Genomic DNA, 25,836 nt, shown 5'->3' with positions numbered 1-25,836 from the left:
AGGCGAGTTTATTTCTCGAGCACAGTTGATACACAATGTAATTCAAGTGCTTTACAGAAAAGAAGAGTCAAATCACTTCATAAAATCATTCCATAAAAACATAAAATCAGTATGAAATCATTATATCAAGTTCCTTAATCATTCCATAAAATAAAAAAGATGAAAAATGAAGATTGCAGATAAAATGCTTTCAGTTGTCATATGCAAAGTTGAATTTTAGCATAAAACTGAAACGCAGCCTCACCGTGTTTAGTTTAGTTCCTGACTCCGGGCACCCGCAGGAGACCACTCCTCGAGCTTCCCAGAGCTGGAGATGCTTTATGTGGCTCTAACATGTCAGAGATGCACTTTGGCGCATGACCATGAAAAGAGCTGTTTTAACGTCAATTCTCTGAGCAACAAGAAGCCAGTGCAGAGACCTGAGTACTGGACTAATATGGTCATATTTCCTGGTTCTAGTCAGGACTCGAGCAGCAGCATTCTGGATGTACTGCAGCTGTTTTCCAGCTCATATCGTGAGCCCGGTGAGAAGGCTGTTACAGTAGTCCAGCCTGCCGGAGACAAAGGCATGGATTGGTCTCTGTAAATAACCTTAAATTCCCTTGATTTTGGCTAAATGTTTTTAGGTGGTAAAAAGCTGATGATGTTATTGATTTAATGAGACTGTTAAAGTTCAGATCTGAGTCCATCATTACCCCAAGATTTCTAACCTGATGGTTAGCTTTTAGAGAAAGAGTCTCACGGTGACTGATAACACTTTCTCTTTGTTTCTGTGGGCCAAAGGCAATGATTTCAGTTTTGTCAGAGTTTAGCTGGAGAAAGTTGTTTTGCATCCACACGCTGATTTGGTTGATGCAGCGACAAAGTAAATCTGCAGTACCATGTCAGTGACACGTAGATCTGAGGGTCGTCTGCATATTTTTGGTTGGACAAATTGCAGCTGCGTATCAGTTGGCCTAAAGGAAACATGTACAGATGGAACAATACCATTTCAAATATCATAAAAATGTTTCACTGCGCTTTATTTTGGTAAGCATGCAGTGGAATCGCTTTGTAGTCAATTGCCGACATCAAATAATGAATTTGACAAAAAACAACTGCAAAAAAATGTGGTTTTGAATAGAAAAGCAAGATTCGTTTACAAAATTAAAAAAAATTCTTCACTGGACTGCAACAATACGACGGTCATTCTGCTGTTTCTTTGGCAATGTGGACCAGAGGGCTCAGATGCCCAACACAGCAGAGAAAGGGCAGGGAGAGTTGGCAGAAACAATCACAATCAGGCACAAACCCCATGTGGCTAAATCATTAGATTTTTTAAAATATTTTAATTTACATTAAAAAAATGTTCACAATATGGGACACTTTTTAAATTTAATGTATTTTTAAAAATTGGTTATACTCATTTTAATCCCTGAAGGAAAATCTATCCACAGCGCCATCTGCTGGAGCTGGTGGGGCACTGTCCCATTTGCTCCTAATGCAAAATCGCCACTGGAGGCATCATACCGATGTGACAAACTGACCGAAGCACGTGTGGAATGCAACAAAGGTCTCTGCAGGTTTCAACAAGCCCAATTTAAGGCTTTTTAAAGCCATAATGAATCCAATTTAAGACCCATTTCACATTCCCACTGACAAAAACAAATAAAAGACATGAAGGAAAATCAGTTTTAAGACCTTTCAAAGTCATATTTACCACATTTTATGAGATTTTAAGGGCATTTTAGACGTTTTAAGGTCTTCAATTCAAATGATTCGATTTTAGACTTTTTTTAAGATGCTGCGGAGAGCCTGATTACCCTTCCTGTATGGAAACAACATTTGACATTTGACAGAAATTCTAGTCAATGAAACATGTTTTATTTTGTTCTTCTTGTTTTAGATGTTTTTATTCATTTTATTGATCTTTTTTCATTGCACCGCTGCTGCTTTTACTTGTCCTGCCCTGGTGTGCAGCACCGTCTTGCTTTTTAAGGTGCTCTATGAATAAAGTCAACAGAATGATTGCTTGGCATTTTTTGTTTTTGCAATCCAAATTTCAATTTATGTGTCAACCAAATGATGGAACTGCAGCGTGTCTGACTCCACCTTTTCAGATACCACACCACTTCAGTTATTATACCAACACGAGGGTGCCCAAAAGTCCTATAGTAGAGATGATCGCCACCTTCTGGCCTGGCATGCATACTACAGCACAGTTACTGTGCCCTGACTACAGTTACTGCCCTGAATGCTATCTATTGTTGCATACGTGTGGCCAGTGTTTGTTAATCCAAGCCCATTTAGCGGCACACTGGCTGCATCAGCTCGCGGTGTTGCAAAGAAAGCATTTGGGTGGGCACAGCAGGACGCTGAGGAAGATGCATTAGCAAGCAAGCAAGCATGCAGCGTGAGCAAGAGGCACTTTTTCTTTTCCCTGACTTGGTGTTTCCACGCTCGCTGACTCTGCCTGCCGGCGGAGTAAGTGCACAGGTAAGCTTCCGTCTTATTGGTGCAGACGGTGATGGAAGACGCTCTCCATCGACTGCGACGTGCCGCTCATTGATTTGCTTTTTGCTGCCTGGAGCTCGCAGGTAAACTTCATCACTGACGGGGGTTTTGCTAAAGTTCCGTCGGTTGTTTTGTAACTTTGAAATCGCGCCCTCCGGACCAGCAGGCCCACTTGGACATAAGTGGTTGTCATCATAAGCTGTTGTCGAAACAGAAACTCACCATTGTTTGCGGCGACAATTTCCTTAATTTTGGGAGCTCGGCAGTGCCTGGCTTGAGTGACGCCCTGGGCCGAGCGACGCTGTGGCACACATGCACAAATACATTTACACTACTAGTTTTTCTTTACAAAGCCTATATTTTGTAACCATATGAAGTTATAAATTGCCACAAAAGAAATAAAATATATATTAATAAACAAGCAAATGCACAAATCCTTTAAGTACAACCCCCCGAGCCTCTTTTCCTCAAACTAAACACGCACTCGCACAACTGCTGTTTACAGATGTTTTTTTCAACTGCAGAAGTGCTCCAAAATATTGCACAAGCTCTCATTAAATTGCAATTGATTTACATTCTTGTTTACACAATTCAAGAAAACAAATGAAGCACGGTTGTAGCATAGTCACCAAGTAACGTTAACTTGATCACATGCATTCCAGAAGCTTCATCTTTGGCCCCGTTTCTCCTCTTCTTGCCCATCTGCCGTACATCCTGACTTGATGAGGAAATGAGCTCTGAACACAATAAATGGGATTCATTATCGCAGCGCCCCCAAGAGGTTGCCACCCTGGGCAATTGCCCATATGGCCCATAGCTAGAACCGCCACTGGGGATCGGCGATCGGCCGATACTTACTGTACAATTATTTCCACCGCTCTCATCCATATCCGCAAAGGTCTGAAAGTCGGTCACTGTCTCTTTTGCACATGCAGACTGACAGCTAGCAATCAAGCTAAAGCTAGCCCGACCAAAGAGCCACGCAGCAGTCTGCTTTTAGAGCTTATGAGCAGTGAAAAGAGCAAAGCTACTGTAATCGAGGGCTTCAGGCTGACCGCCGATGTCGTGGAAGTTTGGTGTAAAAAAATGGACGGGGGCCACGGCTGTCTCTTTAGCAACAGTCAAAAGGCCTTTTCAACACACGTCCGGCCTTTTAAAATAAGAGCGCTTGTGGTAACAAAATAAGAGTGTCATAAAAAATAACTCCCGTAATATGAGGAAAATTTGAGCGTTCATGGCATTGGACGACCAGCCATTTTCGGTCACTGTGCACTTTATTTTTTATTGTTTATTTTTGTTGTTCAATGTTTTTCAACAAAATAAGATCATGAAGGAGAATGCTGTAAGTTATTTTTTTAAATCGGTATTGGCCAAAATACGAGGATTTTTAAAGATTGGTGATCGGCCAAAAATTGTAACCGGTGCACCCCAATTTGCAGATTTTTGGTCAATAACATTTTTTTTTTAATTTGTGGAAATGAAATTCAATTTAATGATAAAAAAGCAAATTTAACAAGTAAATAAAATAAATGTAATTTAAAAAAAAAATTATTTGTGGAGATAAAAATCCTTGTTTTTCTCTACAAAAAACAGGCAATCTTAAACACATCTTAAATAATTTGTAGTAATTTAGAAATCCGTGATAGTAAAGCATACATTGTAGTGCATAACAATAAAGCATACATGAGCGATGTACCTGTCAGTGCAAGATGGCGGTGCCCTGTGTGACAGTAGACCTTCTTACAACCTGGCCTCAAACTTTGCAGCAGGGTAAACACGAGTGACTCTCCTGTATGTTCACTGGAATTACAACAGACAAGCGGTATGGATTATGTAGACGTGGCATTGGCGGTACAGCTGCATCATCTCGGACGGCTAGACGGGACCACCCAATGGCCTGCGGAGTACTGCTGAGGGAGACGGAGGTGGCCCCACAACAGACGGAAGCGCGGCAGCCTGACGACCAGCCTACAAGGCTAGACTGTGACCCCGATTCCATCTGCTCTGTTAGTCATCTCCCATTATCATTCTTTAATGGTGAGACACATCATTTAAAATACATTCAAAAAGTGTGTGAGGCATATTATCAGGTTTAAGGCTGGATCGTGCTTCTGTGCATTTGGCTTGTTAGCGTCCTTTATTGTGAGCAAGCAGTGGCATTCAAGAGAGGAGGGGAGAGTTTTGTATCTAATGGATGTGTCACAATGGTCATATTTATTGCAAATGTTGATTCGGAGCAGTGTTGTTTCCTTGACGAAGCTTTTTTTTCACGATGGAAACGAAACAGTGTCGAGGTGAACATTTGATGACTAAAACGTGAAGCGTCGTGTGAGTTGTCGTTGACGAGAGGAGACTGGACGGAAATGTTGGTGGGTGGTCTATCAGACGTTTAAAATGCATGACGTGTTTGCCTGTTGTGTGTGCAATCCTTCAATCTTTCAGTTCTTTCAGCCGGGAGTCTTGTGCATGTGCAGGGTCCTGAGCTGTGATTCAAGGGTTGCGCTACAGGGGGCAGTGGCGTTCGCCTGCTAGCTATAGCAAGCCCAAGAGAGAAGAAGAGTTACGAACCGTCTTGAAGCATGGAGTGCGTCTTGTCTTGCTGTAAGGCAGAGGTGTCCGAAGTGTGGCCCGGGGAAAACGAAAAATTAACAACAGCAATAATGGAAAAATCCAAGGTAATTTTACAAGGATAAATTACAAATATTAAGAGAAAACAGTTGTAATCTAAAGAGATATTTTGTAATTTCACAAGAATAACACTCTCATGTTATGAGGAAAAATATGTCATTTTAGTAGCATAAAGTTTAAATATTAAAGTAAAAAAAAGCTGTTTTGTTTAAGTTGTAATAAAATAAGCTGTAATGTTTGGAAAATTAGGTTGCAGAAGTTCTAATGTTAGGAGAATAAAGTCCAAATATTATGGGAATAAAGTCATTAGGAGTAAATTCACAAGAAGAAAGTTGAAGTGGAAGATAAAAAACAGCAGAAATGGAAAAAACACCTGTAATTTTACACGTCCAAATATTTGGAGAATAGTATATATAGTTGTGTTCTATGTTGCAATTTTACAAGAATAAACTTGTAATATTATGAGGAAAAATAATGTCATTTTAGTAGCATAGACGTAAAATATTAAAGAAAACATGTTATTTTTTAAAAAGTCGTAATGTTAATAAAATTCTCATTTTTGGAAAATTAGGTTCGAGAAAGGTATAATATTATGGGAATAGAGTCATAATACTACGAGAAGAAAATTGACAAAGATTATTTACGAGGAAAGTTGAAATGGTTGAAAAAACAAAAACAGCAAAAATAAGGAAAAAAGCGCAAAAGGCAAAGTTGGTATTAGTAATCGGCTTTTTCACCGACATCACAGAGCTGAGATGCAGTTTTTTCTTAAAATATATGACTTCTCAGCATATCTACTGTGTTGCTTTACAAAATATCAAAGCAGCCCTTGCGTCATTTCACGTTTCACTATGTGGCCCTCGTAGGAAAAAGTTTGGACACCCCTGCTGTCAGGTACACAGTGTTGTTCTTGTAAACTTCAATGAAAGGCTGACAGTCATCCTGCTTCATCGTCATTCCGCCGACGTTACAATATTTGATACGCTTATCTAACAGACCTGCTGGCTAATTTGACAACAAAGCTTTTGTAAATATGCAAATCTTTCTTCTGGTGGCTAAAAAAGGTAAATAAATAAATGGGCGTACAGTCCGGATTGATACTATCGTGTTTTTATTTTGAACAGGAAGTCACGGTGTGCATTTTTACTGCTGTGTAACGAGGCAGGAGCTACCGTGTGTTGTGGCAAGCTGCTGAGTGATTACGATGAAGCTGACAACACGCAAACATGCGTCGACATGTACCCAACAATTTCATGTCGACCGTGTAATTGACGTCAACTTAAAGGGATGGTTCAGATTTTGTGACATGTTGTAATATGATATCCCTATTAGCGGTGTAGCCCATCAACGGTGATAAGTCATCGTTGATGCACTGCACTGCTGATGTGGAGGTCATACGACTTCATGTCAAAAAATCCAAACTATCCCTTTAAGAGGGCACTTTTTCATAATAATCGTAGCAACTGAGTCGTTCGACATACAGTAGACGAGTTGGCGACATACACGAGTCCCCCCTGAAGATTATCAGCCGACAAAGCAACGACTCACCTTTAAAAATGCCACAGCATTCCAAATACGGGCGGCAACACTCTTGACCCCCCCGCCTTGAGGACTTTGAGGGATTAAACCACAATCTCTTCTCATTTCCAGCAACATCCTGTCTGACTCCCAAAGATATTGCTTGTCATTTCCTCGCTCCCATCTGCATGAGAATTGCTTTATTTGACCATGTGTGCAAAGATCGGGAGTCGGCTTTGCAAGGCGCCACACGGAGCGATGTGTGTGTCAGGTTTGCGGCTTTTCAAACAAAGCAAGGGAAATGTCTTTTGTGTCGCTGCTCAGTGTACGGCAAAGCTGCACAGACGTGACACGGCACAGCATAATGTGACACGACCTCCAGTCGCTTTTTTTAAAACAGTCTGTTATACAATCTGACAAGACGTGCGTAATGACTGCACAAATAGAAAGCAGCTACAAAGAAGTGATTGATATAATTGGTTTGCGCAGGTAGTTACTCAGTTGCTGTTATTAGAATGATAATCACATGCGATATGAGAAAAAGCTCTCCGTATGATGCTGTGCACTTCTACGACCACAATAATAAACACTGAAGCCCACTAAAAAAACACAATGGGAAATGAATTAGTCAAACTATCACCGTAATAATAACTGCACAAGAAATGTTTTAAGTGACGCTTTAGCATTCTTAACTGTCAAACAAGTGTAAAAACAAGATAACTGGTTGAAATGTGAAACCGGTCTTAAAGGGGACATACAGTGGAACCTCGGTTAGCGTACGTTTCGGTTAATGTACAAAATTTACACCAAAATGTTGCCTCGGTTTGCGTACATTTTCCGGTTAGTGTACAATACGGTGTGCGTCTTGTATTATTAATGCACTGTAGGCACGGGCCGGTTACCGGTTTCAAGGTACAGTCGTCACTTGCTACATTGCGGTTCGAATACCGCTCCCTCACTACACCACGGGTTTTCAAAAATTAACTAATGAATTAGCCATTTCTGTTTCGTGGCTGACTATAGCCCATTATTAGTAAAAAATATTGAAACACAAGTTATATGTAGTATTCTGGCCACTAGGTCATGGCATGTCCGACATGATGAAAAATGAAAAAAAGTTATCCTCCTATTCTGCGTGGAAGTGGTAAGTTTTAGGCCTCTTACTCTTTCTTTCTTTCCCACTACGTTTGAAACTGTTTCTTAAGTTTAGAAAAAAAAAATAGAGGCTAACTACTTAGCTCGCTAGCAGGCTACGCAGCCGTGGCCGGTTCTTGTGTCCTTGCACACTTTCCTTCAAACCCTTGAAACCGCGCAGGCCTGCCACAACAAAAACAAACATGTCTGCTGTGTGGAACTTAGCTACCTATCTTGTGGGGGTCGCACGTTAAAAAGCTTTAATTTAATACGGAATCTGAAGAACAAACACTTGACGGAGTATGGTGAGTTTTTGAGGCTCACCAAGTAAGTAAGGATCATCCGTCAAACGGCAGCTAACGCAGCCAAAACGCTGGACAGCACTCGCTCCGACGTGCGTGGCAGTCAGAAGGCTCAGCAAATAACCCCAAAAAATAATTGAACTCCTTGATGAGATGACCAGCCTTTCTCAGCAATGAACAGCATATGCTCATTTGTTCCGCCTTTGGTTCATTTGGTACTATTTGCTAAAGTGTTTTGAACTTCTCGACCACCGACAAAATGGAAAGGGAATGTACCAAATCCCTCGTTATCACTTTCTGTAAATCCGCGATTTGGTGCATTCCTTTTCCGGTTTGAGTAACTGTAATTTGTTTTGCTGCTTGTTAAAGTATTTTGCACTTCTCAGTCTGTCATGTTTCAACGAATGCAGGCGGACAAACACCTCACTTCCTCGCACTCATCCACTCAAAAGTTCCCACTCGGACGGGATGCATTTGCCATCTTATGGAACGTCGGATATTTTGAACTCTTCTTAAAAATGCGTTCCCACTCGGGTTTTGGAAAAAATAGTCAAGCATTGCTAAGGGAACCACAACAAAAAGGCATGCCGACCCCTAGCTTAGCATATCAACCTACACTTTATTGGTTTTGTATTACATTTAATGTACAAAATGTATCAATGTATGTGGAAAAAGTTTGGACAACCTTGGTTAAGGGCAAAAAAAGTTGCTGTGAGTATAAAAGAGGCTGTAATGACACACACATACACACACACACACACACACACAGAAGAGTATGGCTGCGGGTCAGATGGGACCTATGTTCCAATCTTGTGTACAAATCTGCGATGAGCACTGTGTGTTTTTGCACCGATCCTGTGGGAACTGGCACAGATAATTAATTTGGTTTCATAAACGTCTGTTGCCACATTCCCGCCGACGGGGAGTTCCCGCTAAACAAATAATGAAATCACCACAGGTAGGCCGCGTGGGAAAATCAGTTTTATGTGCGCGTGCCAGCATGTGTGTAATAAATATGTTTGTATGTGTAATATACTAATATACACTGTGTGTAGACGGGGTGTCTTCCAGCTGCTGCCAAGTTTCCTGGGAAATCAGAGCACACAAAAGGAGGCCTTGAAGGAGATAGGGGCGGTGGGGGGGGTGCAACAAATAACTACATTTGTTGGGAAAGCAAGAGCAACATTGGAAATTATTTTAAAAAGACTGAAAATGTGGCCTGGTTTCTAAGTAGCAATCAAATCCCCGTGAACAGACTCATCATTCACTCTCACTTCTGCTGCATCGCCCGCATCGAGGGAGAAAAGACACTACATTAAGCACACCTGCACGAAAAGATAAAAAGATCCTGGGTGGTAATAATTCTGTCTTTACAACAGCAGCGGGCCGCCTATGGGAAATATCGTCCAATATTGAGCCTTATTGTCCCTTTCAGGCCCCTGTACTCTCAATCTCACATGTGTTGTGAGCCACACAAGTCTGAGTGGACGCACTCAAAAAGCTACACGATCTCACACTATGGGGGTGACTACACCCCTCACATTTCAGAAAACACTTTATTATGTCTTCTCAGGGGAGAACACTTGAAAAAGTCAACTTGGTTATACTTTCGAGTCGTCCGTGTGCAGCTTGTATCGCCGTGTACATTTAGTGTCCCCTGAAAATGACTCAACACAGCCATTGTTGTCTAAAGTGAGCAGGAAGATCGTTGTGGTGGTCGGGGCTGCATGAGTGAAGCCGGCACTAGGGTAGCTGCGGTTCATTGACGGGAAACATGGATTCCAACATTCACAAACCGAGCCAATCACACCTTTATGATGACGAGTGCTTTGCTGAGGAAGGTGAAGGTGATGGCGTAGAGTAGTGGGGCATCCTCAAGCGGAAGGAAGGAAGGAAGGAAGGTAGTGATGTCATCATGAACGAGTGGAAGAGGACTCCAGTAACAACCTGGGCAGCTGTGGTGAATTCTACACCCAAGAGGATTAAGGCAGTGCTAGATAACAATGGTGCTCATATTAAATATTCACACCAATGAGTGTACTCGCTTTTGTTGCCAGATTATGGCTGGTGTGTCGTGGCATTTTCAGTGGCTAGTAAATCTATACTGCTATCCAAGCTGTACACCGACTACTCTAATGCATATCCGAGTTTACTTTCTACAGTCTTGTCGCTTGACTCTGAATTTGCCATGCGGGCTTATTTATTGTAATTTATGTTCTATTTATTTAGGGCCTATCCTGCACATTTCCAGGGCTTTTAGGATATTGGATCCTAGTCAAGAACTATGGTAAGTTTCTTTTAAGAAGATCATTTATAAATCTCAAGTTGTGTTCAGGGTAAATTAGCATTCTTATCATGGCCAACATGCTCGGTTTGCGCAGCCTCCTCCTCCGACCACGCCTACTACTCTGTTGCCACTGGTCGGGGGTCTAGGGTCCGGCCCACTGCCACCGCCCCCACCAACGCTCAGACGTGAATGGACACCACCCCCCAAATTGTAAAATTGGATTTAGTCGGATCTGTGAAGGATCAGTGACCGTAAGGTAGGTCTTTAGCCCCCCGAAAAACAAAATATCTTCCCACTGCTGCCTTACTCCGGTTTAGATAACCGATACTCAATACTTGCATCCGAAAAAATACTTTATGGCTGTCACTGTGAAGAAAAGCAAGAAACAAATACGGCAGGTTGTCACGCATGGACAACACTATGACTTCCTAAAGTTGTGACGTGAGAAATTCAAAAGATCTCCTAGAAATCTCGTGACATTCTCGTGTATCTGACTGCTCACAGTATTTAGGAGTGGCATCGAAATGAAAGCAGGCATGACTTCCACGTCATGTGGAAAAACAGTACGACATTTTTCATTCAGTAATCCCTCGTTTATCGCGGCTGATTGGTTCCAGACCCAAGCGTGATAAGTGAATTTCCGCCACATCAAATATGTTTGTAGCACGTAGAAAACCTGTTTATGACCTTCTCTTTTACATTATTAGAGACATAAAATAACATCCAAACGGTCACCCCTACACTTGCATTGCCCAATATAGTACACATAATACAAGAAAATAAGACATATTAGACATACATAAGACATAAAAATAGATTGACACATTAGCATTGGGAGAGTTCCTTCTTGTTGTTAGTGTTTTACTGTTAAAAACAACATTAGCAGCGACTGTTTATTCTTCTTCTGTCCCTTCGTAAAAGTGGTTTCTGCTATATGGGGCGCTGTTAAACAGAAAACAACTCAATGTTCCACTTCATCGCCAAACACGTCTGATTAAAACAAAATTTTGGTGAAAATGTACGCCAGCACCTGCCTGGAGTGATAATTTCATGGCTGCAAATGTCAGTCTTTCCCTGAAAAAACATCCCCCTCCATCAAGTTCGGCAGCCATGATCCACTCCTACTGATCCACAAATAGTCCCACATCCCATTCGCCGGCGTCTCAACGTGATGTACGAGGTTAAGTACAAAGATGGTGCTGCTGACGGCGCCTGGAAGGTGGGCGGCCGGAGAGGGAGAGGTGAGCGGTGGTGGGTGTATACGAGTGATTCATACCAGCTCGTCCCGCTTCTCTTCTATATGAGAGCGCGCGCCTATTGATGTCAAGAGGGAGTTCAAAGTTATTGATTTGGACCGAAATGCTTGCTCGGAGGAGGTGGTGTTGGCATACCTGGCCCACCACAGAACACAACTTCTCCTCCTTGTTTGTTTTGACTCATCCGACGTCTTTTCTCACCTTCCGATGACCTTTTTAACTCTTTATTTTGGGTCACACTCCTTGCATTTAGTGCGCCAGATAAAGAACCACCCAGTCCAGTCAAGAGGCCGACCTGCCAGCATCACTGTTTATGGAGCTTACTCGCTGAGAGAAAGGTAATTTCACGCTCCACGGAACGGACTCCAGTTCCAACGTGTGTCCTCGTGATTAATTAGCCCGTTTTCAAAAACGAGCAAACCAGCAGCCAGGTGAAGATGTTAATTATCCCCACGTTATGCAGAGGATATCGGCGCAGGGGTCGTGTGCAAGAAAATCACTTAAAACAATGCCGGTGCAGATAATAAACCACTTCTGTGATGGTGACAGTTTGACCCTGGAACAGATTTATATGATTTCACATGGGAAACTTAGAAAATGTGCAACAAAAGTGGAAAAAATGTTGAACTTTGTCCATCTGTTTGTCTATTTGCATTCAGAGCAAGGGGAAGGATTCCATTAATTCCAGCCGGCCTCTTGACCTTTTGGCAGGCAGGCAGGCAGGCCCGTCATTTGAGGTGAGAAAAATGAAAGTGAAAAAATGCTGTATTGATGTTGGTTTGTCCATCAGTTTGCTCGTTAGCATGCTACTATCTGGGTTCTGGACTCTACCACTTGCATTCTGGGCAGGAGGGAAGGGTTTCATCAGGACTAAAACTGCAAAAAAAGTAATACATTCATCCAACAAAGGTGTTAAAATTCTGTATTTGTGTTTGTTTATCCGTCCGTTTGTTCATTAGCATTCTACTATCTGGGTTCTGGACTTTACCATTTGCATTCTGGGCAAGAGGGAAGGGTTTCATCAGGACTAAAACTGCAAAAAAAGTAATACATTCATCCAACAAAGGTGTTAAAATTCTGTATTTGTGTTTGTTTATCCGTCCGTTTGTTCATTAGCATGCTACTTTCTGGTTTCTGGACTCTACCATTTGCATTCTGGGCAAGAGGGAAGGGTTTCATCAGGACTTAAACTGCAAAAAAAGTAATACATTCATCCAACAAAGGTGTTAAAATTCTGTATTTGTGTTTGTTTGTTCGTCCGTTTGTTCATTAGCATGCTACTATCTGGGTTCTGGACTTTACCATTTGCATTCTGGGCAAGAGGGAAGGGTTTCATCAGGACTAAAACTGCAAAAAAAGTAATACATTCATCCAACAAAGGTGTTAAAATTCTGTATTTGTGTTTGTTTATCCGTCCGTTTGTTCATTAGCATGCTACTTTCTGGTTTCTGGACTCTACCATTTGCATTCTGGGCAAGAGGGAAGGGTTTCATCAGGACTTAAACTGCAAAAAAAGTAATACATTCATCCAACAAAGGTGTTAAAATTCTGCATTTGTGTTTGTTTGTTCGTCCGTTTGTTCATTAGCATGCTACTTTCTGGTTTCTGGACTCTACCATTTGCATTCTGGGCAAGAGGGAAGGGTTTCATCAGGACTTAAACGCCAAAAAAAGTAATACATTCATCCAACAAAGGTGTTCAAATTCTGTATTTGTGTTTGTTTATCCGTCCGTTTGTTCATTAGCATGCTACTTTCTGGTTTCTGGACTCTACCATTTGCATTCTGGGCAAGAGGGAAGGGTTTCATCAGGACTTAAACTGCAAAAAAAGTAATACATTCATCCAACAAAGGTGTTCAAATTCTGTATTTGTGTTTGTTTATCCGTCCGTTTGTTCATTAGCATGCTACTTTCTGGTTTCTGGACTCTACCATTTGCATTCTGGGCAAGAGGGAAGGGTTTCATCAGGACTTAAACGCCAAAAAAAGTAATACATTCATCCAACAAAGGTGTTCAAATTCTGTATTTGTGTTTATTTGTCCGTTTGTTCATTAAAAATAATAATAATAATCAGAGATTTTGAGAATAAATTTATGACTTTTTTCTCGTAAATTAACGAGAATAAAGTTGTTAATTTACAAGAAAAAAAGTTGTAATATCACGAGAATGAAGTTGTAAATTTATGAGAATAAAGTCATAATATTATGTGTCATTGTGTCATAGGTGTGAAAATAAAGCATAGCTCTTCAGGAAGGAAGGAAGGAAGTTTTCTTCTTGCTTCAGGCAAGCTTTTATTTATATGGTGGCAGCAAAACAAAGCAGTTGAGCACAAACAGGTTAGCATGTCTACATAGCCCTCCTCACTTCCGCCTTCCTTCGCCGTCCCCTCCACGTGCCCAAGGCCAAAGGTCACATAAGTCCCCCCTTTTCACAGCTCTCTCTGGCATTGCCTGTAACGTAAAGTTAAAGTTTATTCTTGTAAATTTACGGCTTTATTCCCAAAATCTCAAGATTTATTTGTTTTTTCAATGGGGCTCTAATACTTTGTCGTATTTTGTCATGACTAAAAGGGCAAAAAAAGTAATACATTCATCAACGAAAGTGGAAAAAATGCTGCATTTGTGTTTGTTTGTCCATCCGTTTGCTAGTTATCAGGCTACTTCCTGGTTTCTGGACTCTACCATTTGTGTTCTGGCGGAAGGCGGCCCGTCATTTAAGCTGAAAAAAGGAGGAGTGAAAAAATGGTGTTTTTTAACATGCTACTCCCTGGTTTGTGGACTCTACCATTTGCAGGGTTTCCATCCATCCATCCATTTTCTATGTCACGTGTTCTCACCAGGGTTGCGTGGATATCCCAGCTGACTTCAGGCGAGAGGCAGGTTCCACCATGGACTGGTCACCAACCAATCATAGGGCACATAAAGACTAACAACTAGCAACTTCACATTCATACCTATGGACAATTTAGAGTCGGCAATGAAGCTAACATGCATGTTTTTGGAATGTGGGAGGAAACCGGAGTATCCGGAGAAAACCCACGCACGCACACGGCGAACATGCAAGCTCCTCACAGAGATGCCGAAGCGGAGATTCGAGCCCAGGTCTTCCAGATCTCCTGACTGTGTGGCCAACATGTTAACCATTCGGCCACAGTGCAGCGGGAAAGGTTTTCGTCATGGCTAAAACGTAAAAAAAAGTAATACATTCATCTAACAAAAGTGGAAAAATGCTGTATTATTGTTTCTTTGTCCATCCGTTTGTTAGTTATCAGGCTTCTTCCTGTTTTTTGGACCCTACCATTTGTATTCTGAGGAAGGGGGACGGATTCCATGCATTCCAGCCCGCCTCATGACCTTTCAGCAGGCAAGCGACGACCCGTCATTTGAGGTAAAAAAAAAAAAAATGAAAGCGAAAAAATAGTGTATTGTTTTCATCTGTTTGTTCATTACTTCCTGGTTTTAGGGACTTCCATCCATTCCAATCTGCCTCGTGACCTTTCGACAGGCAGGCGCCGGCACGTTGTTTGAGGTGTGGCGAAGATGGGCGAAGCAAGCGGCGAGCAGGCATCAGACAAGCCTTTAAAGACTCAATTAGCGGCTGTGCTTATTGGATTGCAGCGACGGCGGAGATACCATTAGAGGCAGACTGAGAGCAGAACGCCAGATAAAGAGGCCAAGATGAAAGGCAGACAAGTGGAGATACAGATGGAGACGCTGAGCGGACCGCCTCTGGCATCAAAAAACAATCAGTGGTGGGACGCTGTAAAGCGATCTCGCGTACGCATATTTATGGTCTCAGCGTAAAAGATAATACTATATATAGTAATAATATTGGATGTCCATTTTGTGTAGTTAAAGGCATTTGTGTAACCGGTACAATGACCACATGCAGCGTGTGCCATATATGGTCGTTCCTGCACCTTGCAGATGTTGTTATTCTTGAAAGTGACCCAACATGTGTGAAAATCAAGCAAGCCAAAGCAAGCTGATGAATGCAGGATGCACTGTTGCCAACCCCTCAGTGAGAAAAGTAGTTATTGGCTGTCCTGGAAGCGCTAGATCGGCTTATTTGCATATTATTTGCATATTATGTTGTGACAGATGCTGTCGGAAAAAAAGCATAACCTCGTAGGGGAGACAAAGGGTGAGTAAAAACACCTTAATTACGTTTAGAGCTACACATAAACGTCCATTTTGTTGTTTCAGTTTATTATTTGCCAAGTAAATGGCAATATCATTTTGAGTTTTAAACAATTTTCTGCTCACAACAGTACAATTTCTTGAAATTGGCCTCAGTCTTGACCCCCACAATGCGTGACAATCTGCAAAACTTAAGGCAAGACTTTAAGACTTGTAATAAGATGGATGTTTGCAGTATAACCCTGCAAGAGACAGGAAAGTGCATACGTTACTGCTACAACTCCAAAACAAAAAACAAGGCTAAACAACATTCAGTTTTGGTTAGTGTGTGTGGAAAAATAACTATTTCAATTTGGTATTTGGCAAATAAGCGCAATAACCTTTCAGTTTTATACAATTTTTTGGTCATGACTGTCCTAGTTTTTAAGTCTTACAATGGAATAGTCAGGGAAGTGCATGGTATGCTGTTGTGGGCTCCCAAGAAAAAGACATTTCTTTGGACATTAACAGCTGTATGTCATTAAGATGCTGGAAAAGATGCACATTTTGGCAATATAAATAATTCAGTACCATTATTGGCACTTTTGTCAACACTAATATCCTCGTATTATCCGCTGGATCTGGTAACTACCTGGAGAAAATGAAGAACACAACATTTACGGTACAAGCCTTTTGCATCAGGTTGCTAGTATGATATTGGAGCGCAATGACAAAAGGCAACATTTCCGACATTTGGAGATGAACAAAAGCAGTGCAGTGTCCTAGCGGTGTTGAAATGCTCCGTGCATCCTCACCCTTAGTGCACATCTAAATGCGTCCTTCATTGGCATTCATTTGTGGACAGCATGTTTAATTAAAAACAATATTACTTGCATCTATCTTGACTCAAGAGTGGAAGAACAGAAAACTTTTAAAGTAGTTTCAGCCGTCTCTCTCTCTCTCTGTCTCTCGCTCTCAATCATGTGCTACGCACTCCGCCACTCGGAGAAATCTTAGTTTCTATGGCAACGCGCGCTTATCTCTCCATCAGGGTGTATATACATAGCCCGTCTCTCGGGTGTTCGTTCTCCGGCTCGGCAAAGATATTAGCAATTATGTGCTTGTTAGGAGCGGGCCGCCAGATAAGGAAGATGTGTTTTTGCGTCTGATTACCTTTGTGGAGAGTTTCCGAGGAGAAGCCTGGGAGGCCCCTCGGGGAGGACGGGGTGGCGTTCCCCTCAGCTCATTTAGACGAGGTGGGGTACGGCACTTTTGCTGCTTGTGCTAGGATCATTGGAGCATGAAATACAGTGTAAATGAGTGGAAGCACTGCCAGCCTCTCTGAACAAACACGTCAGCACACGGAGGACGAGGGACAGTTTTTAGGTTAAAAACCGCACCAAAAAGCGCAAATACAGTTTGGTAGCGTGTCATCATTTTTTCCACACAACACGGGTTAGGGTCAAAGTGCTTTGGAAGACATGCTAGCATGCATTTAAAACAGATATACTCAAAGTTGTACAATCATGAGTCAAATGGTGAATGACTTATTGACAATTACTGTAATTTCTGGTGTGCAAGCCGCTACTTTTTTCTCTCACACTTTGAAGCCTGCGGCTTATACAGTGATGCAACTAATTTATGGCTAAAAGAACTACAATTCCCCAAATGGTTAGCGTGCAGCTTCAGGAAGTGGACGCTAACATTACGTTTTGAAGTCTTATGCAGCAATCGCATGTTGATCTGACCAATCTTAAGTAAGTTTGTTTGTGTAGAATTACTACAGCTTCTGTTTGGACCGCACGGACTGCGGCAGCTGTTGAACTCCAATGAAAAAAAGCATCCCGCGTCTCATCATAGGAGCTAACGAGTGATGCTGGGAACATCAAGTGGAGGTAGGATTGCAAGGTTTATAGGGTGTTAAAAAATCCATTAATGCCAATGGGTTTCCAAAGGCCCTCTTTCTTCTTAATCGGCTACGCAGGGTCATTCGGTTAAGAAAATATTGACTCCCCTTGCAGAAAATCCTTGAAATTGCCGCAAACGCGCCGAGGAGAGCACGTACACTGCAGAAATCTTTACTCACAGTACGTAAACACACGGCAACGCGTGCGACTTTGTGCTTTTGGGCATGCACGTCACTTCGAGGACGATTTGCGTTCACATTGACAAGCTTCATTAAAAAGTGGATTTTAACAAAAAATCCAAATTGGGCATCATACCCTGCAACGTGTACGTAGCCTAAGGGGATTTTAGGTGAACATTTGAAAATTAGCTGCTAACAGACTCTAACTTGGACTTTCTATGTTTGTCCGAAACCTGGTTAAACCCTCACCTCCTCAGACTGTATTTTATGTTCCTGGCTACAATGTCTTTAGTTGTGATAGGAATATAAGAAATGGTATTGATTTATGTCCAGGATCAATTCCACTGTAAAGTGATTGAAACCCTCAGTGACTCGTTAGCAAGTGTTGGAGTTGCTGTTGGCTCTCACCTGAAATGTCTAAATTGTGGTTGTTGTGTTGTGTTGTGTATAGACCACCATCATCTAGGGACATTTTCTTTAAACATCTCACTGAAATGCTTAAAAAATGTAATAATAGAATAAAGATTTGGTCCTGCTGGGTGATTTTAACATCAATTGGCTGGAGTACCAAGAAAAAAAATGAAAATGGATTACTAGTAGATTCTACATGACACAAATGATTGAAACTGCAACTGAATAACTAAATCATTCCAAACCTTAATAGATTTAATTTGTACTAATTGAGCTGAGCATATAGCAAAAACGTATACTTGCTAACAGTCCTGTCTGACCATAATCTCACTTTAATTGTCAAAACTGTCAAAAACTAGATGTAGAACATTGAATACAGCTGATTTCTTGATGAGATAGAGCAAGTTAAATGGTGGCAAAAATTGCCAATCAGCATGTAACGATAACCTAAAAACATTTCAGGAGCTTCGCTCTAAATACACTAAACAAATACTTTTAAAGAATAAAACTAAAAAAATCTGTACTTTGGATGAATGAGTCAGTGTGGACTTCAGTGAAGTTAAGAGATGCAGCATTAAAAAGGCCCTTAAAACCAGTCTTGTGACTGATAGACTTGCGTATAACGATCTTAGAAACAAAGTCAGTATGTTGTTGAGAAAACGAAAGCAAACCTTTTTCTCGACTTAATTGTTGCATACATGCAAACATGCATAAATTGTTTCATGCATGTAAAACTATGAAAACATGTCTTATGTTAACATTTTTGAGTCAAGCGGTGATGGCATCAGAGATGGGCTACGTAGCTGACTTCCGGTTCCGATTGTCATTTTGTTAGCAAGTTAGCTTCTTTGTTAGAGGTTAAGGATGTTTTGTGATAAAAAATACATTAAGAACACAATTGGAATGACGCGGTGGATTAATAACACGACAAGACGTGCACTTTATTGCGCGCTAACTGGAAAATGAACGTAATCCGAGGCTTCATTTTCAATGTTTGCTGTTAACTGTTATTTGTGTTAATCAAAGGAAGCAAAGGGCAATAATAAGAAACTATAGCTAAAGTGACTGGTCAAGAACATCGCAAATGTCAGAAACTGGACCTTAATGTAAATGGAAACACTTCAAATGACTCTGAAATAGCAGCAAACATTTTAATAATTACTTTATAGAATCAGTAAAAGAACTGCCTCAAAATCCAAATTGTTTGATTCCAGTTTCTGGTTCAACGGTAACTGAATCACAGAATGCTCTGTGGTTCAAAACAATAGATGGATAAAAAAATCTACAATCACTAACTACTTCCAAAAGTAAAGCTATCTGGGACTTGATAATGCACTTAGAAAACAACATAAAGGCATTCTTGTAGCGTCTCTTGCTTATATCACAAATAAACCACTTCAGGAGAGTATATTCCCAAGTGCTCATAAAAGTACAGTCATCATTCCGATATTCAAAACCGGGGACAAACATGTACAAGTATGTATTTATATGCCTATCAGGATACTTCCAAGGTTATTGATTGTCAAATGAATGAAAACAAGTTATTACATCCCATGCAGTTTGGATATAGAACAAACCACTCCCCACTGTGCACTTATAAAATCGTATCCTGGTGACTGTGTGCAGTGTGTAGAGATCAACAACAAGCTGTCAGCAACTACAGCTTGTAATATGGGTGTCCCGCAGGGCTCCGTTTTTGGACCGTTATTGTTCACTCGATCTTCGATCTTCCTTCAGTGTGTGGTGAGGTGGACATACAAATGTATGCAGATGACCCTGTCATCCATGTCCATGGAAGGGATGCTCTTAGTGTAGCTAACAAACTTGCTAAAGTTCTGGACAATATTGCAGACTGGCTCGCTTCGTCCTGTTTTCACGTAAGTAAAACGGGTGCAGTGTATTTTACCAAAACTAGTCTGTAGCACAGGATTTTTGGAAAAGATCACTATGTTGACATTGCAAATATCTTGGTGTTATTTTGGATCCAACATTTCAAAACCATATCAATAAAATGTTTCATGCTGTTAAATATCATCCATCAGGCTTCAGACTCCTTAGAAATATGCGCACTTCTGATGCTGCACAAATTTATTAAAGTAAATTCAATGATTGTCTCTCATATTAATTAATGTTTGTCCTCTTGGTCTCAAGCCAATAATACAACATTAAAGCCACTAAAATACTCCATAAACAGGCTTTGAAAATATGAAATAAAAAGCCTTCCAAGTACCATCATTGTCAGATCCTCAGTAAATACAAGTATAACATGAACTTTTGACAAGTTCATTGCGTACTCAGATGTGCGACTAATTTTTAAGATTTTGAATAACGCCGCCCCGCCACCCCTGGAGAGATTTGTAAAGTTGTGCTCTGACAAGACAACTCGAACATTTAGGTGTACAGCTCGTAATGACGGCAGACTACCTCAAAGAAGCTCAGCTTTGGCACAGACAGCCTTTTCTTTTAGAGCCATCAGAAAAGAGAATAACCTTCCAGACAGTCTGAAACTACGTTCTGACCTGTACGACTTTTCTCGAAACATCAGACAAATATGACTGGGAAAGCATCAGTGTTGGCTGTGGACGAGTATATGGTTGGATATACCGTATGGATGTTGAGTGTACTTGATTGATTGTATTGATATACTGTATATACTGTATATACCTGCCCAAGGGCTACATGTAGCTACAGTATAGCTAAATCTGGTGTAAAACATCTCTTCTTTTTGTAAGGACTAATGCGTTGTTGCACATTGTGCCTGTTAAATAAATAATAAACTGAACTAAACTAAAGGGCTAATTTGCCTTGAGACAAAAGTAACACAGAGAGCGACAACGAACAAGAGAGCATGACTGACAAAGTGAGTGGCGAAGGAATTATGAAGGCGCTATGGCGTCAAATTAATGCCAAAATTCGCACTTGTATATATAATAAGGCTAAAAATTGCTTGCTGCTGTTCCCTCCTCGCGTATAGTCACTCCTCACACGCGTGCGCTCACTCCCTGTGCTTTCTATGCTGCCGAGTCTTGGCACTCTGAGGGAGGGCAATGGCAGTGGTCTTAACAGCATTGTCAAGGTCTGCTCCAAGATTACTGGACTTCTGCAGAAGGACTTGAGTGTAACCTGGAAGAGCGAGTGGCAGATAAGGTCAAGAGAATCATGAGCCAATCACAGGATTCCATCTGATGCCCTCAGGGAGGCGCAATAATGTCCCTCTGGCCAAAGATAATCGTTACTCAATTTCTTTCATCCCTTCTGCTATTGAGCTGCTAAACTCAGACTTAACCCATTTTAAACAATAAATCCTTGTTAATATCTGTTGTACTTATTTTTGGGGGGTTATTGTACAGCGGTGTTAAATTATTTTATGGCTTGTTTGTCATTAATCTGTTGTGTTTATGGATGGATGAATGTATGCCTGGTAAGCTACAAATGAATGAATTTCATTCAAGAAATAACTCCTGACAAAGCAGGAAGTTGATGTCCGCGTTGCGTCTCACTGCCACATTGTGTCTTTGGGAACGCTCGCATCAAGAAGCGCGTCTTCAGTGAAGGTAAACGTAACCTTAAATGTTCATTTATCCATTTCAGTCGTCACGTATATGCGTTTTAAATTGTTTCATGCATGTAAAACTATGAAAACATGTCTTATGTTAACATTTTTGAGTCAAGCGGTGATGACGTCAGAGATGGGCTACGTAGCTGACTTCCGTTTCCGGTTGCCATTTTGTTAGCAAGTTAGCTTCTTTGTTAGAGGTTAAAGATGTTTTGTGATAAAAATGCATTAAGAACACAATTGGACTGACGCAGTGGATTAATAACGCGACAAGACGTGCACTTTATTACGCGCTAACTGGAAAATGTACGTAATCCGAGGCTTCATTTTCAATGTTAGCTGAAAAAACACGCTAACTGGTGCGGACGATAACCGATGTTCCACTGTATGTCATTCAAATGCCAAGCGGACGCAGGCAGTAGTCCTGCAACATGTAATCTGCTTCGTACGCTGGCTTTACAAATGCACTGCGAAGAATCTAAACCCAATTTGTGTTCAATCAGGTGGTTTGATCGACATTTCACCTCCCAGTTATAAAGAATTTACATGAAAAGTTTGCACATTTTTAATGATCAAATTTTTTGGGAAATGGGAAATGTTTTCAAGTGATGATGACTTCCTGTCAAGGTGTGATATGACTTTATTAATAGTCAGCGGGTGTGAATTAGGTATTAATTAGTGCATGTGGATGTAAGTAATGGGAAATGGAACTGTGTGTGTGTATGTGTGTGGGTGTGTGTGTGTGTGGGAGTGTGTGTGCGTGTGTGTGCGTGCGTGCGCGTGTGTGTGTGTGTCCAATGGTGCGCCTTTCACCGTGTCAGCTTTAGCAATGCGCCAAGACAGGAGCAGGAGGAGAGTATGTGCATCGCTAATGTAATTCCACTTCACCAGATGGCCTGAGTTTCTACACACACAAAAAAACACCTTTCCCGACAATATTTTAAAAACTCTTTCCCATCTATACCGATCCTCTCCCTCGTCCCTCTAAAAAAAAATCCTCTACTCCTCTTTTTTCTGCACCATTTCTCCTCATATGTTATTGTCCTCGGATACAGTGGCTCCCTTCCTTGGGCCGTCATGTGATCTTAAGCGCTGCTCATTATCATCCATCAATGGCTCAGGTTCTGAGAAAGCATTCTGGGGGGTTCCTGTCCTGCAATGCTGACACACACGCACGCACACGCACACGCACGATATAAGCTTCCACTTGGTTTGAATCGCTGTGGCTGCCGGATCACTCACAGAGACTTTATGTCAGATATCAGACATGTTTCCTGCTCTCTGCCGTAAATAGGAACTACTAAATATTTTTGGTACGATACAGAGCCTTGCCAAGTTTTCACAAGTAAAAGTGAGGGACAGGAAGAGTAACTACCTCGCGATATAGTCACGTGTCTCCTAAAAAAAGGGACAGGATGTGTAACTACCTCGTGATATAGTCACGTGTCTATAACAAATACAGTTCAGGCCAGCCTTTGGGTAGCGCTTGAAGTGTCCTGTTTGGGAACACTTGGCCTTCCCGATGACGTGAACAGTTGGTAAAACTAACGAACTACTAATGCGGAACTTCAGCCAATAAGAAACTTTACTAAAATAATAATATGAGATGTTCACTTTCCTAAAAAAATCGGAGAAATTGCATTTATTGGAGCGTTACCTTTGTTTGTAGTTTTTTATGCTTCATTTTCAAAGCCGTTGACACGAAATGACACATTACAGATTATTGTACCCAAAATGAAATGAACGTAAAACTGAGGTATGCACGGAAGCGTCATTATGGTGTCCCGTTACACCCCCCACTGTTAAATAGGACCTACCTTATGCTCAAGGGTGTATTTAGTCATTTGGGGGGCCAAGACAAACCCAGTCATTTGGGCCCTCCGCATCCTTGTAATGCACTGACAATTATTTTTTACTTTAATTTTTACAAAAATTTTCATTACCTTAAGTCGTTAGTAGTTACATAGCCATGTCTATACACCCCCCCCCCCTCCTGAGGGGATTATGATGAACTAACAAGTGAATCATCTCGACGCTTTTTAAGCAACATTGAATATCGTTTACCGCTTTGATACTCACATCTTTGTGATGATGAGTGTCACTCTCAGCTTCATCTCCAGAACTACGGCATTCGGTAGCGCTGCTGCTGTCAAGAGCGTCTGGCTGTCGTCATGTGTTTGCGTCTGTCGTGCCTGTCAAAAGGGTTGACACCTTCGGTGGTTTTGATAAAAACGATTTGTTTTCCTCTCACCTTCTGCGCTCCACTGGGGTAACTCCACCTCATTTTCCTCCAAGCCGCGCCAACACGTTTGTTTTCCGCCCGTCTTCTCGAATCAATCTGCACACGTGCAGTAACATCCAATAGTCCATTGCAGGAGAAGGGAGGACCGTAATATGTACCGGTACTTTCAATCAAAGAAAAAAAATCAATAATCCATCATTTTTATGAGACGTTTGAGGACCCCTGGAAATCTCAGGGCCCTAGGCAATTGCTAGTGTTTGCCTAATGGTTAGTCACCTCTACTTAAGACTGTACGTGTATGCATTAAGCATGCAACATAAAAATAAGAAGAAACCCCACATAAGTAAGCACTTTGGCCAACGAAGGCAAGGAAACACTGTCTCTTTCAGGAAGTGATGATATGAACAGCTTCCATTCCTCTGGCAAGCCTTACTAGAACATTCTCAAGTGCGAGTTTGTGGGATTTCTTTGTCCATTCATCCAGAAGACCATTTGCGAGGTGAAAGGTCCCCGCTGCTAGACCTGAGAGAGGGAGGGCCTGCTGGCAACCATAACTCTTCTTGTTCAACCCAAAGGTGGTTGAGGGGGCGGAGGCCAAGTTCTTGCACACTGAAGAATGCATGCCTTTACGGAGCTTGCTTTGTAGGCGGAAAAGAGCCTTCCCAATACTGTTCCCATAAACTTGAAAGCATACGTCTTGCTAGGATGAAGAGTCAAGGGGGAGCCATTGCTGTTTTTTCACTACACTACAGTACTTTCTTGCTACTTGCTATAGACATGCTTCCGTAGGAAAAAAGCAGGTACTTTGAGGAGCTATTTCTGGTATCTGGTCAGTCAAAACGCACTGAGCGGATACCAAATGGGAGACGTAAACAACTGCTGTCCCAAGCACGGCCCAGGGGACATTTGCGGGCCAGAGCTTGTTTTTTAATGGCCCGTGGCTAATTCTACAAATGCGGCAAAAATAGTAAAAGTACAAATAAAACCCAGGAAAAACGCATAACGTAATGATAAAAGTTGAACTGTTCATACAAATAACAGTAATAATACAATACAATAATACATCAAATATAAATAATTTATCATTTCAATTGAAAAAGTTGGTGTTTAGGAGGACATTTTTCCCGTCGGCGGGCTGGTCGAATGAGGAATTGAAATTTTAAAAAATGAACGATCCCGGGAGAATCTGAATGTTAGTCCTGGTTCCCTTCCATGCTCGGTGCCCAACCCCACAGATAACACACAGCTAACGTCCTAGCATGGTGACATGGGTTAGTTTTAGCCTTTTTACAATATTTAAAATACATGACACGTTCTCCAAACCTGACTAAAAACCTGCAAAGGGAGTGAAAATTTTAAACGTGCTTATTTTTTGCAGTGTTCAATCATAGCCACATCATTAAAAAAAACATAGAAAGAGATAACTGTACAATCTTAAGTTCACAAAAAATATTGGCTAAAAAAATAATAAAACCTTGCACTCAAAAAACAATATTAGTGATAACAATGACGATTTGACATCACATGATTTTTAGATATCAATACATAATTAACTTAATAAGGTTTTATTAGCACGGAGTAATTCGGCCCCATAACTATAGCCTTGCTTCTTGCTTTGCGGCCGGTGTGCATGAGAAGCAAACCAGAAGGCGTTCAAGGCGCTTCCCACACTAACTGGCGAGCGTTACCACAGCGGGCATGAAAAGATAACACTCGTTATTGGGTTTCCAAAGTTGCTGTATTTGTCAATATTATCTTTGTAGCGGAAATTGTTTGCATATTTTGCACACAGCACATCAATAATCA

At 41.3% G+C, this 25,836-nt stretch overlaps 1 protein-coding gene and 1 long non-coding RNA gene across 2 annotated transcripts; one reads left to right on the top strand and one right to left on the bottom strand.

Moving 5' to 3' along the window:
* Window positions 1-2,488: 2,488 nt before the first annotated feature.
* LOC129192724 (uncharacterized) lies at window positions 2,489-24,125 on the bottom strand. The gene is made up of 6 exons (XM_054797028.1): window positions 24,040-24,125; window positions 23,868-23,980; window positions 4,190-4,293; window positions 3,106-3,230; window positions 2,716-2,794; window positions 2,489-2,664 (listed from the first exon to the last, which is right to left on the bottom strand). Exons 1-6 carry the CDS (start codon window positions 24,070-24,072, stop codon window positions 2,489-2,491), a joined length of 630 nt encoding a protein of 209 aa, XP_054653003.1. The 5' UTR covers window positions 24,073-24,125.
* On the top strand, window positions 11,583-14,998 carry LOC129192226 (uncharacterized). Its single transcript, XR_008573386.1, has 3 exons — window positions 11,583-11,956; window positions 12,278-12,355; window positions 14,882-14,998. It is a non-coding gene; the product is annotated as an uncharacterized LOC129192226 (long non-coding RNA).
* Window positions 24,126-25,836: the final 1,711 nt, after the last annotated feature.

The sequence above is a fragment of the Dunckerocampus dactyliophorus genome, chromosome 13 (genome assembly GCF_027744805.1).
Source record: "Dunckerocampus dactyliophorus isolate RoL2022-P2 chromosome 13, RoL_Ddac_1.1, whole genome shotgun sequence".
Taxonomy (NCBI): Eukaryota; Metazoa; Chordata; class Actinopteri; order Syngnathiformes; family Syngnathidae; genus Dunckerocampus; species Dunckerocampus dactyliophorus.
This window is presented reverse-complemented; position numbering and strand designations above follow the sequence as displayed.

Coding starts and splice junctions, on each gene's coding strand:
- LOC129192724 (XM_054797028.1), bottom strand. CDS start 24,072: ATGAGGTGGAGTTACCCCAGTGGAGCGCAGAAG. Junction 3,231..4,189: donor CCGCCATCTTGCACTGACAG/GTACATCGCTCA, acceptor TATTGTGTTCAG/AGCTCATTTCCTCATCAAGT. Junction 2,795..3,105: donor TTGGTGACTATGCTACAACC/GTGCTTCATTTG, acceptor TGTGTGCCACAG/CGTCGCTCGGCCCAGGGCGT.